Source organism: Aythya fuligula, chromosome 1, assembly GCF_009819795.1.
Source record: "Aythya fuligula isolate bAytFul2 chromosome 1, bAytFul2.pri, whole genome shotgun sequence".
Classification (NCBI taxonomy): Eukaryota; Metazoa; Chordata; class Aves; order Anseriformes; family Anatidae; genus Aythya; species Aythya fuligula.
The window spans coordinates 72127740-72140478 of record NC_045559.1 but is presented as its reverse complement, the minus strand read 5'-3'; the positions used below and the strand labels follow the sequence as shown (position 1 = coordinate 72140478).

Below are 12739 nucleotides of genomic sequence, written 5' to 3'. Positions count from 1 at the left end.
TTGAGTACATTGTCATATAAGGATTCGTATAGATACCTACAACTTAAAGTGGGCAGCAAGGGAATAGACTGGGTTCTCCTCTAGCTTTACCTACTGAAACAAAATTTTCAAGTAATCTCAGCTTGTGGAGAGTGTCTGGGGAGCTTTCTTAGTAGCAGGCAGAGCAGCATTTGCAGAGTTTGAGTGTTGACAAGCAGCCTATTTGTGTTAATTTAGTAGTAGGAAGAAAGCCACCTCAGATCTGGAAGAGGCAAAATGGCCACTACCATGTGGCAGCTACTGGTTCAGCATGGGTCTGCTTCAGTTTGCACTATTTGTAACTCTAAGCTTTCATTGATTTTGATCTGTCTTGAACATTTGCAGATTCAATTAGTTTTTGTAATCACTAGTGGCCAATCTTTGGTATTAATGGAAGTTGAATTGGAAAAAAAAATGTTTTGTTCTGGTTACAATTTCAGAATACTAATATTTTTTTCTGTGTATGTGTGTTTTTTTGTTTGTTTGTTTGTTTTTTCCAGTTTTTCGTTGTAGCCTCCAGTTTCTTGGAAACATTGCAGCAGGAAATGGAGATTCCCAGAATAGCATTTGGAAGTGTGCTTTCCCAGATCTCTTCTTGTAAGCATGGATGTGTTTGGTTTTTTTTGTTGTTTGTTTTTTTTTATACTGTAGTTTCTGTGTCTCTACTAGCACCATAAAGCTTTGAAAAATAACCTTAGGGAAAATGGGGTGGTTGAGACCATATCCTGTAGATGTTTTTTTTGTTAGTCAACCACAGGGGTCAGGTCCTTTAAAAACCTGCTTGTTCTGAACTGACAGTAAATTGATTTCATTTAACACAAACTGGAAGAAAATTATGTTTAAAATGATGAGCTTCAATCATAAACTTTATTTCATAGTCGTTTTCAATTAGTTATCAGCCGGTCACTTCCAAGAACAAAACTTTTTGTTTATTCTCATTGCTTCTTTGCAGACCTGTCAGTTATTTGTGGATGAAATGGAATTTATTAGAAGTGACTTAATCTTTGTGTCTTCTGATTCCTTTGCTGATACCCAACCTTATGAAAATATCTTTCCAGCGGCTGATGATGTATGTGTCATGAGATATTACATAAACCATTTTATACAGACACGTGACAATTATTATTAGTGTATTTGGCGAAATCTTTCATAATGGGCTAGTAGCAAAGGCATATTCATTGAATATGGTACTCATTCTGATTCTGTTTTTGGAGCCCACTTGTCAGCACTGGCTGTAGGAAGATCTTACGGTTATAGAAACAGATAATTACAATTTTTACAGTTTCACTCAGTTCTTAAAACTTTAGGTAGCTCAAATCTAGCACTAGTTTTGTAAATTGCCTATGAAGTTTGGCCTTCAGAATGGTATTATTTTTTGCAGCTGACTTCTTAAGTTGACTTCTTTATTCTTGACTTCTCTTAAGCAATGGCAAGCTCACGATTCACTAAAAGACATCAGAGAAGAACAACTCAACAAGCTGAATGTCCCTAGTGCATTTTTCTAGCATGAGTTTTAACCTACTGTCTTAACATCACTTTCTCTTGAAGGACCTGCCTAACTTACAGCGATGAGAAAATTGTTGCCTATTGTTGTATGGTCTTGTTTACCTGCCTTAATTCAGAGAAAGTGAGAGAACTACTGGATCCTGAGAACTTGACTGTGGCTCTTCATGTCCTGAAAGTCTACAAAGAGCAGTTGGAGTCTGAATGGTCGTATGTATCTTTAGACTTTTTTTTTCCTTCTTAAATAAGGGTTCTCCTAGCATCAGTCTCCATATTAAAATATCTACATTTGTGACTCTGTAAGTAGTAAATGAAGATCTATTTAGAAGCTATTAATTTGGCGATAACTTTCAGAATACTTTTACTGACTTTCTGTTAAAATAAGATTATGATTTGTTGACGATGTAGACAAATTCTAAAATCAGTGTTTTTGAATTGTCTTGTTAATGAAATAGTGTTCCAGAATGCAAGTTAGTTATACCTATATGATGATTTGTTGAGATTTTTGAAAGAAGGCTAAGTCAGAATATAGTCTTACAGACTCTGGCTATTCAAAAGACATGTATGACTAATGGTTTGTGAGTACTATGGAAAAGGTGTGTTTTTCTTTTTTTTTTTTTTTTTTTTTAACAAATCTGTTGTCTAGTGCAACATGTAATCATTTTGTTTGCAAAACAAAAGACATCTTGTTTGCAAATCTGTTACGCTTGATTTTTCTTAATTTAAGAGTATATAATCAGTGGTTTTATTCCAATGTTCTATTGAGCTTTTTATTTTTTTTTTTTTCTAATGGTCACTTTTGTAATAATTATTGTCAGTTATGCATTTTAGAAATGCTCTGTTTGTCAGCAAGGATGCACATAATAACTCAGTTTAATTTTTATGGGACATTCCAAGTGAGGTGGGGAAAAGGATAGTGAAAACAAAACTGTATTTTTGTATCTTTCTTTTGAAGGTCATGTTTAAATTCAAAATTTAATTAGGAATAGTTGTTGAGGCTTTACTAGTTATTTGGAAAGCCTTCTAAACAGAGTTAAGATGATTGAATGAAAAGCAAATGTCATTTAATAGCTTGCTTTGGTATTGAAAAAATTACTTCAAAATTAGTTTGTGGCTGGGCTTTTTTTATAATCAGGTCAATTTGCTTATGACATAAATAGTTTTCATAAAGCAAACTTAAAGTTTCAGAGTCAGGTGACCAGACTTCTATTTCAAAAGTGACAAACCGAGTCTTTAATTTTGGCTTGTCAGTATAAACACATGTGAAATAGATTGCTTTTCAGATAATTATCTGGATTATCCTTCATTTTCTTTATGTATTGAAGATATGGTAAAATGTATTTTGACTAAGATATGAAAGCCAGGGAGGGTTGGAAGAGGTCATGCTGTCAGATTTGTATTTTGAAGGCAATTGCAAAATAAATGCAGCATCAAAATAAATTGAGCTATCCATTTCTCTGATCTTTCTGGTCTGAAGTGCATTCTATTAACTTACGAAGTCAGTGTCTTAACTCTGCACTGCATGTTTGCTCTGGGTGGGAAATGGTCTTTCTTCAGAGAAAGTCTTTCTTCTTCAGTCTCGAGATTAAAAAGGGGCAAACTTTCATGCAAGACCATGATGAAGGGGAAGAGATAAGTAGGGTATTTCTGTCATAACGCAGTTATGAAATGTTTGCCTTTGAATTCCTTTCAGAGTATTGATTTTTCTCATAAAATAAATATGCAGAAAAAAAGGAATATCTACCATGCATTAAGAAAATAATATGTTCATTTTTCTTTCACGGTACTTTAATGTTGGCTGGTATAGTTTCAAACCTAATTATCATTTTTTCCCATGTGAAAGAAAGTCATGACTTTGTAGTATATGTTTCTTAGCATTTTATTTCAGTAATGCAGGCACTTCTCAGAGTCAGCACAAGTAAAATGTAAACAAAACAAAGTATATTTCAACAGTGCAGTATCAAATATTTAATAGGTTGCTTTCTGATATGGAAAAGTATGTGTGAGATACAGTCAGGTAAAAATGCATAAAGAGATTTCTGTCCATTTTCTTATGAAGGTTAAGCTAAGGTCTCTGGCTGGACCATAGAAAAAATATTTTGTCAGCAATTCATTGAAAATTTTGGAGCTATACTTCAGTTCTCACTGCAGTACATACCGCTAGGATTGCTTAAACGAATTTACATAGCTGCGGTATTTGCAACAAAGCCAGTCTTTTGTTGTAAAGGTTTGGGTCCCTTGTGCCATGGCTACCAGAGTGCACAGCAACCATTTTGAAGTGGCTATTTTGGCATTTTATGGCTGAGCTGAAATACAAACTGTTCTTCTTCCAGGAGGTTATTCTCACTGCCAGATTCATATATGACTATGTTTAGGATATTCTTACCTGTAAAGTTAAAAATATTACTTAATTCCTGTCTTCTTGTGTCTCAGTTTGAGCATCCGGATTCATATTACATTGCATAAAAAGTGTATGCGTGTTTATTCATCTTGGCTGTGCTTTCTTGCTGTCAAATGCTGCTTTTTAGTATTGATAATCTTTCTTTGAATACCGTGTGAGTTTTGGTTATAGGCAAACCTATTATTCATGATTTTCTTCTGTTTGTTTTATCATGTACTGAAACTTATGAATTAATTTTTCTCTAAAGTTAGTTTCCAATTAATTCCACAAATTCCATTAATTGAATTCCAAACTTGTGATGCTCACGTTATTTTTTGAGTTGCTGCTGTGAATCATTAAGACAAAGAGGGTGTCCAAGACAAACACTTGTATTTACGACTATTGGCCTAAGTGTAGTTTCTCTCATGGTGTCCTTACTACTTCATTCCAGTAATAAGCGTTGGGTTTTCTACTCTTGATGTATAACAGGGGAAGCACATCTTTAAAATCTTTTTTTTTTTTTTTCAGTGAATTGGCAATTCCTTCTCTGTTTGTGATACCGCATTTATGTTTACAAGTCCAGTTTTCCATGTCCAAGCTGGAAAAGTTCTTAGGTGAGATTTCAGGAGGAACCTCTTTCAAAGTGTGATGCCTCTTTCAAAGTCTGATGCCTTTGACTTCTGTTAAGTAGTTCTCCCTCCAGTCTTGAAACAGTTCTGTAGGGAAAGGCTTTGTCAGAGAAAATCTGAGATTATTCTAAGCATTTTTGAGCTTCCTTTTCTAGAAGCAGCTGTTGGTAGCAGACCTTCTGTAATTCCTGTGCTGTCTGCAATAACACACTTTTCCAGTTAAAGAGCAAAGGAAGCATCTCTGAAGGCAGGACGTAGTTTTCTGTTTTCCCCTGTCACTTTTGTCTACTTCTTGAATCAAGAGCTATTCAGTAGAAAACAAGGAGTTCCTGTTGGTAAAGAAGAAACTTCTGGAGTGTTGCATCTTGGTGGCTGTACTTCCTTAAGGGGGTGCCTTATGAGAGAGAAGGCCTTAGATTGGCAATTTATGAATCTATTCAGTAGGGGGGAAGCAAGACACCCATTTTCTAAGCATTTCTTGAAACAAAAAAGATGTTTTATGATTGGCATATTGAGATTTTTGATGTGTTTTGAGAAGATGTTTGTAGGTTGACAGCATAACAAATTGCCTCAGAACTTAGATGCAGACTGTGATGCATACCTATGTGTGTCTTTGAGTGATACATACTTTTTATTGTTTTCTGTAGCATGCTTTGAGCTAAGAAACAGCTATATTTAAAACCTAAGTTGGTTCTATAAGGAATGCCCTGGTCAAATTTTGTATTCAGCCTTTGAGTGATCATACCTCTTTATCCATACTAGATGATCTGAAGGCCCATTTCATTAAGCTTGTGGTTACTTGTAAGCTTCAGAAATGCTTCTATCTCTGGAATCTGTGAAGTTGCAGAATGTAATTCCCACATTTCTTAAATATTTCTTGATTTAAGAACTGCTACCTCTTCCTCTTTCTCTTTTGGAAGCTTGATCCTCTGAACAGCTCCAAGTTTTTTTTTTATCATTGCTGCCTTTGCCATTTTTAAAGTGCCACTCAGCATCTAATATTAAAATAGATTTAATTAACATATATTAGGCAATGTATTTTTAAACTGCTTCTAGTCAACACAGCTCCTTAACTTGTTTCAGGCTAGCAATCCTGTAATCTTGAATACCAGGCACTCTTCTGAGATTGCTCTTGGGAGTTAGACCAGCAGCAATGATCCGAGGAGGCAGATCATGTATTTTTAACTGAGGTTCTTCAAAACGTAATCTGACTGGATGTATACCACTTTGTTTTGTAGCCTTTGGCTAAAATATTAGAGCAAGAAGAAACTAGAAGTTTTCAGGACTGAAAGCTGTTTAAACTTATCTGTCTTGTCCTGAATGTTTGGATCTCTATTTGGGTTTGTAAAGAGTGCCCAACTGTTTCAAGGCAAATAATGTTAAAGAATATACTTCAAAGTATATGTCTTTGCAAAGACACTGGCTCTGCAGAAACAAGTTAGTAAGTATCCTTTCTTTGGTTTGATTTATGGCATACACTAATTAAATGATCCTGTCTGTTCAAGTGTTCTTTGCTGTGCAGTTGTTTTCTAGAAAATGTGTGGACCTTTTTAATGCTCATTTACTATTTAGGCTGTTAGCTTAGGAGCAAATAATTGCTGACTTTGGTGGGAAAACTTCCATGCTGCTACAGCTTGGGTGTATGAGTGATTGTTCCTATCCTTAATCCTGAGACATTGTCCTTTAATGCAGGCTCCTTGTTTGAGGGGTTGGTTATGTTCTTTGGCTTCCAGCTTGCTCTGCTCATAGTCACGGTTGTGGGATTCGCATTCCACCTTGCAAGTGGAGAGCTTTTAAACCTCTAAATTTCTTCTTTTCTTTTTTTTTTTTCTTTTTTTTTTACACCTTCTTGTGATTCTTTTTTCTTTTAGTGGTAGTTACCTTTTATCTGTTCAGTAACAACAGATCTGTCCATTAAACAACATCAGTCTTTCTGCATTATGCATCTTTTGGCTTTACTTTCTCCACCCTATATTCCAGTCAAATGAATGAGTGTGGTTTTCAAGCCCCTGTGAGACAATAATTTATTTTGTGTGTCTTTATCTTTCCAATATACCTGCATAATAGTATTTTCATGCATAGTATTCTTCTCTTAAAAGTGTTGACACATTAAGTTGAACGTATCTTGAACATGTAAGCAGCTATACTTACTCCATAAGCTAATACTCTTTTTGCAGTGCTGCTTTCTTTTAACAGCTGTTGCCTACCTGAGGATGTTGTCTGGGAATTGGACAGATCCTTCCCTTAGGAAACAAAGCTGGAACACAACTTAAGTAACTGAAATGTTTCCTACTCAATCTATTCCCTTGTGATTACTACCAAAGTCTGAAAAGCCCTCTATAACTCTCTCTGGTGCAGTTCCAAGGGAAGAAGAAAGCACAAGTGGTATCTGGTGTTATATATGCAGTGTGATGAAAGGCCTGCCAAGTGCTGCTATTTTTTCTGTAAAAAATTTTTTGTTTTAAAAGTGCAGAGAACTGTGCCTTAGACTCTGGAAAATTGTGCCATCTTTAAAAAGGCATTCCTCTGTGTTTCCCCAAACATCCACATCCACTCCCTTTTGGGTTGGTATTAATCAACTGCAGCAAAGTGTGTTGCACAGTTTAGAAGCTACTGTATTTAGAAGAGAAGCCAGCACAGAATGCCACATGAAATCTATTTTAGAATATTGAACATGCAAACATATGTGTTTTGTAAAATAATTAAGAAAAAAGTAGTACAAAATTACATTATAATTTATCCTAACCAAGACCAATGTGTATTCTAAAAGCTGTTTATTTTAGAAATAGTTCGGTGGCTCCATTAGAGATGAGTGTATGGCTTGTGTCATCAGTTTATCCAAGTGTGTGCACAGGGCAGTGTAGCTCCTATGAAAAGAAAAAACAGGTTGTATTTTTGATTTCTGAAGAGCAAGGAACAAAAATCCTTCATTTTATAAAGAAGCATAATATGCCTTTTGGCTTCCAGAAAAAATGATATTAAGAGTGTGGTCAGCTGTTTGGCATTGGAGGTAAGATTTTCTGAACATCTACTTTCTCTTTTTGAAACCACAGCTCGATGATGACTGTAAAGATTATGATGCGGGGCTCCCCCTACCCATTTTTTGCCTTTGGTTATTTTGTTCTGGCTTATGGAAAGCAGCGTGGACAGAAACTAGTGCTCCTGTGGCAAGGAGTCTTGCCCATGGGCATGTATTTAAAGGCAAAGATGGAACTCCTCAGTAGAGTGCTTGTTGCTTAATTGATATGCATGTGGTACAGAGACCAGAATATGTTACCTTTTTCATTTTGAGCTGGCAGCTCTGTCTCTTCTCTCTGACAGTCCAGGGTGTCCCCTGCCCCCTTCTACTCTACAGAAAGTAGTTCTTATTTTTAATTCCAGGAAAGTTAGAGTGATGTTGCAGGTTCCAAGTTCAACTGTGGTTTTAAATAGTACCGACAATTGGAAAAGTTTCTATAATTGTAGAGATCTGAGTAGCTTCTTTCTATTTGCAGTAGCAGGGTATTAGCACAGATTTCCCCAGTCCTTCAAAGCTCAGCCTCACATGTTTATTTGTCTTGTCACCTCTTTCTTCTTGTGTATTTTATGGAGACAGAGGAGTGGGAAGTAATTCTTTTGGTAACAATCTTCCATTTTCTTCTTGGTAACTCTTCAGAAAAAAGAATATTCCAACTTTGCACATAAGTAAAAATAAATCTCTTCAGTGCCTTTCAGATGTAACTATCAAGTTGAACAGGAGCGTATTCTGAATCAGAGAAAAAGTACAGGTCATCTGAACTCAGTTTTCTAGATGTGAGAGTTGACTTAGCGGACCTTTGTGGCCTACAAGGAGGATGTATTCATTATGGGTAATGACTTTTGAAGAAGGAAGAGAATTTCCTGTTGTGCTCTCTTCAACACAGGAGAAGAACATTGTGATTATACTTGGTGTTGAGCTCTAAATATGGAAATATTTTTTTCTTACTCTTTTTTTTGAGCAAGAAGTGCTTTAATGCTGGTGTTTGAGTAGAGTGAATTATCTTGTTTCAAGAGATCTTTAACAGTATGTGTACTCTATTTGTTATTAAATAGCTTTTTTAAAATGGTTTTGATAGAGTGCTTATGTTCTTGTGCAAGGCCAAAAAATAATTCTGCTTCACAAATGTGTTGTGGTTACAAACAGTTCTGTATGAGGCACATTGTTTTTTGTTGTAGTGTGGCATTTGTTTGTTTTTTAAAAATGTGAAAAGGCTTGTGATACAGCTTTGAAAGGCTGTCTGATTAAATTTTCTTCTTTTATTCTCTTTAAAATTTGGGTGATTTGTCATGCTTGTTTGTTCAAGTAAAAATGCTTTGTTGTTCTTAAGTATTTTGGATGGTGTGGCTTTGTTGTGGGATGGTGAAATACACTTTTTTTTTTTTTTTTAGAGATCAGAAGAGAAGTTTGCTGATCAAACAGAATCGCAATAACTTTCTTCTTTCTGCTAAAACATTTATACTTTTCCCCTCATTTTCTGAGACCAAGGACACTGTTCTCTAAACTTGCTAATGGGATCAAACCAACTTAATATGGAGCATGACATTTTATGATAAAGCTGATTGCTTACACTCGCCTTTGGAGCAAGTTTAGTGGCTATTTGGAATATACTGAGTGCAAATGTAGGTTATACCATATCATTTTAGCTGCTGCTCAAGTTCCGTTTGGTACAATGCAGCCCTTGTACTATTGCTAAGTCTTTGAACTGAACATCTCTTCTATTTATCTACTATGTAAGCACTTGATTTTTTTAGGATTTTAGCCAAACAATTTTTAAAAAGTCAAGAAAATTGGCATATTTAACACTATTCATTTGTTACTGTGTTACACTTGCATAACAACTTTAATTTTCACCATTTCCTTCACTCAATTACAATGGTCCTCAGTTTATCCTGGTTATCCCAGCGGTCTGCTGTTGGCTCCCAAAGAGAATTTAAGTCTACTACCAAAGCCTTTTAAGTGCATCTGAAATGGCATATTCAGTCAGTGATCCAAAACCAAATACCTTTTTTATTTCAAACTTCTGCATGGTCTTACTTTCCCTCTTCTTCTCCTTTACCCCAAATGAAAAACAGGAGAGCTGAGGACTAAAGATACCAACTTTAATTTCTTGCATCCTTGCTTAACTACCACTAGCATTTCTGGACATGATAGCTAGAGTTAAGTGCTTTAGTCCACTACTAATTTTTCTGTTGATTTCTCTTGGTGATGATCCTGTAAAATTTGTTAGTGCTATATTCTTTATGATGTAGTAATGTAGGAAGTGGATAAGGTAAAAGAGAAAATCAAATACAGGAGGAGGAATTTTTGAGGTTTTACATATTTTCTTGAGATTAAAAGGATACGAAGCACACACGGAAGTATATGCATCTTTATAAGCAGAAATTTGTTTCTGAAATACTGCAAGCTTCTCAGGCAGTAAAGGTGTAGTCCATAGCATGTGAAAGATGCAGATGAATAAATGCAAGAGTCTAGACCAAATAATGACTAAAATACGGATCTATCACTTCACAGTAGTAATCATTAATGTGCACTTAGTAGCATTATAGATTTTTGTGATAATTATTGATTATTTTTAACTACAAAACAAGTAGTCAAGATTCCCCTTGTAATATCAAGGTAATATCAATCACAAAGTAATATCAAATTATCAAAGTAATTATCAAAGTAATATTAATCACAAAATAAGGTATAAACTTACATTTGCAACTATAAAATTGAAAAATCAGGGCTCATATTGTTCCTTAAATGCAATTTTACTATGCTTCATTGTCAGCTGATAGTTGTACATTATGAAGGTAAATACTACTGTGTAATGCACAGCTAAAGTTATTGTGTTTTTCTGTTTCCTTTTATGGCTCCAGATAGAAGCCTGTGCTTCCTTTCTAATCCTTAAGAAATGCCATCAGTTATCATCCTGAAGGTTTAACTGTAGATATATTTGTGCCGGTGTCTGTGGGGAAGTCTACATGTATATGTTCAGATTTGTGATAGGAGACTCTTGGATCAATGCTATGCTGCTCAGAATGCCAATTTTAAGTTGATGATTCCCTATGACTGTATTATTTTTTCTTTAAACGTGTATACAAATATCAGTATACAACATAAAATATCCTCCAAAAAAAAAAAAAAAAGTCTAGTTTACAATAACTGAACTAGATGCTAGCTAAGTTCACAGTTAGCATTAGAAATATTATAGCTATCTTTGGACTTCTTGTTCTCCTATTTGCCCAGTTATCATTGAATATTTGTCCTAAAAAATCTTCGTTAAAGCTATAAGGTTTCTATGTCATCTTCCTCTTAGCTATGTAGTATGTTACTTATACTCAATAGGCTATTTGCAAAGTGGAATGTTGGGAGCACATGGAGGGAGTATTGAAAATGCTTGGTTTTCATCATGCTTTGGCTATTCTTTAACAGTAGCTTCACGAGCTCAGAGGACGTTCTAAGATTTGTTCATTAATGATTTTGTATGTAATAGATATACACAGTGATTCGAAAATTCATAGTTGGGTATATGTGTGCTTTTGCAGTATACATTACACTCTCAGTACTGCTAGGAATATAATTTGAGGATTTTTTTTGTAATGGTGCATGGCTGAGTTTAAATTAAATGACTGTCATCTACTCTTGGCTGTTGTGAATGATACTTGGGAAAGTGATCCGTGTAAATACTGGCATTAACACAAGGGTAGACTATACCTCCTCCCCTTACAGAGCAAGGGGTTGGATTTGGATATTGGCTTATGTTCCTATTAAAAAAAGGGGCTATTTTTGGTAAGTTAAGAACAGTATTTTTCTGCCTTGTATCTGACAACGCAGTTTCTATTTGCTTTGATGCTTTGCTAGATTTATTTTTATTTTATTTTAAAAGAGAATTTATTTGGACACTTTTCATGCTTGGTGGACTTAAAACAGTGTTGTAACAGCTTAATAGTTGTAACAGTTTTCAAGCTTGAACTTTGGATTTTTGCTGAGGTATGTAAAAATTGGATTAGTGATTTATTATTGGAATTGTGGCGTTCCTTTTCTATAACTGGCAAAATAATTTAATTAGCTTTCCTTCAAGCATTTGAGTAAAAGTATGCTGAATTGTTTGGAAATGGCCTTTTTTTTTTTTTTTTTTTCCTCCTTAGATTCCTGATTGTTACAGACCGTTTGCTGAAATGTCCAGAGCTGGTAAAAGTCCTCTATGCCAAACTGAGCAATCAAGAAAGGTAACCCCAAAAACCAATGTGGCTTTTAGTATTTAGCATTCCATATAGAGTATCCTGTTCACATGACTGAAAAACTTTGTGGTTTCATAGTTGGCACAATATCTCTAAATACATGTTTCTATGTCAGTAATGGTTTTAAATTGGTTGGTTAACATTACAGCTTAGCCACAACTGGCAGTGATTTATGTAGGGTTGCAGAATCCAGGTCGGCGCCATTACTTGGTAAAGAAATACTTTAAAAAAAAAAAAAAAAAAAAAAAAAAGACAAGATTTCATGCCTGTGCCTTGATTTCATAAGAGCACCACACCCTGCAGTGTTTTACAGCTGTATATGAAGTGTCCTCAGCTGTTCATGCCCTTGTTGCAATTACAAGAAATTGAAAGAAAGCTTTTACTAAACTTGGAATTATAACTAATACTGGTTAGCAGAACCTTTAAAAAAAGTACAGATGCCCATGATTACTCAATCTTTTAATATTTCCATTACTGAAAATATTATTAAAATATTATCACATCTTGTAATCATATGTTTATGTATTCAAAATGGCTACTTCATTCCTCATTAGCCCAGGGAAACTGCAAGTTTTTCCCATAGTTTTTGCAGATGAAACACAAAGCAGTAAACAAAACTGTCCCTATCTTGTTTATTTCTGTGGTTTTGGTGTGATTAAAGCCACAGTGTGATCACAAATGATGGTTCAGAAATCAAAAGAAAAAGTGTATGATTGAGACCTCTAGACAAAATATTATTAATGTATAGGTAAAGGATGGGAATGAAAAGGAGGGACATACTGTCTTTCTCCCTTTATTCAGGTTGGCCAAATGAGAACTAATATGAGGTGTGTGCTTACCATGCCTGGAGGTAGGGATTCCTTAACCAAATATTTAATGGAAAATTCTGTTTTAAGTGAATGAGCTAGATTTAATTCTTATGTGGGTGTTAAGAATGGTATTTTGTTTGGTTTTGTAATCCCAT

At 34.9% G+C, this 12739-nt stretch overlaps 1 protein-coding gene across 1 annotated transcript in view; it reads left to right on the top strand.

The window, feature by feature from the left end:
* Positions 1 to 12739, top strand: part of ATXN10 (ataxin 10) — a 106878-nt gene that overhangs the window by 29965 nt on the left and 64174 nt on the right. The window contains exons 4-6 of the mRNA XM_032191136.1: positions 519 to 615; positions 1567 to 1731; positions 11683 to 11763. Coding sequence (XP_032047027.1) covers positions 519 to 615; positions 1567 to 1731; positions 11683 to 11763 — 343 coding nt within the window. The remainder of the gene's footprint in view (positions 1 to 518; positions 616 to 1566; positions 1732 to 11682; positions 11764 to 12739) is intronic.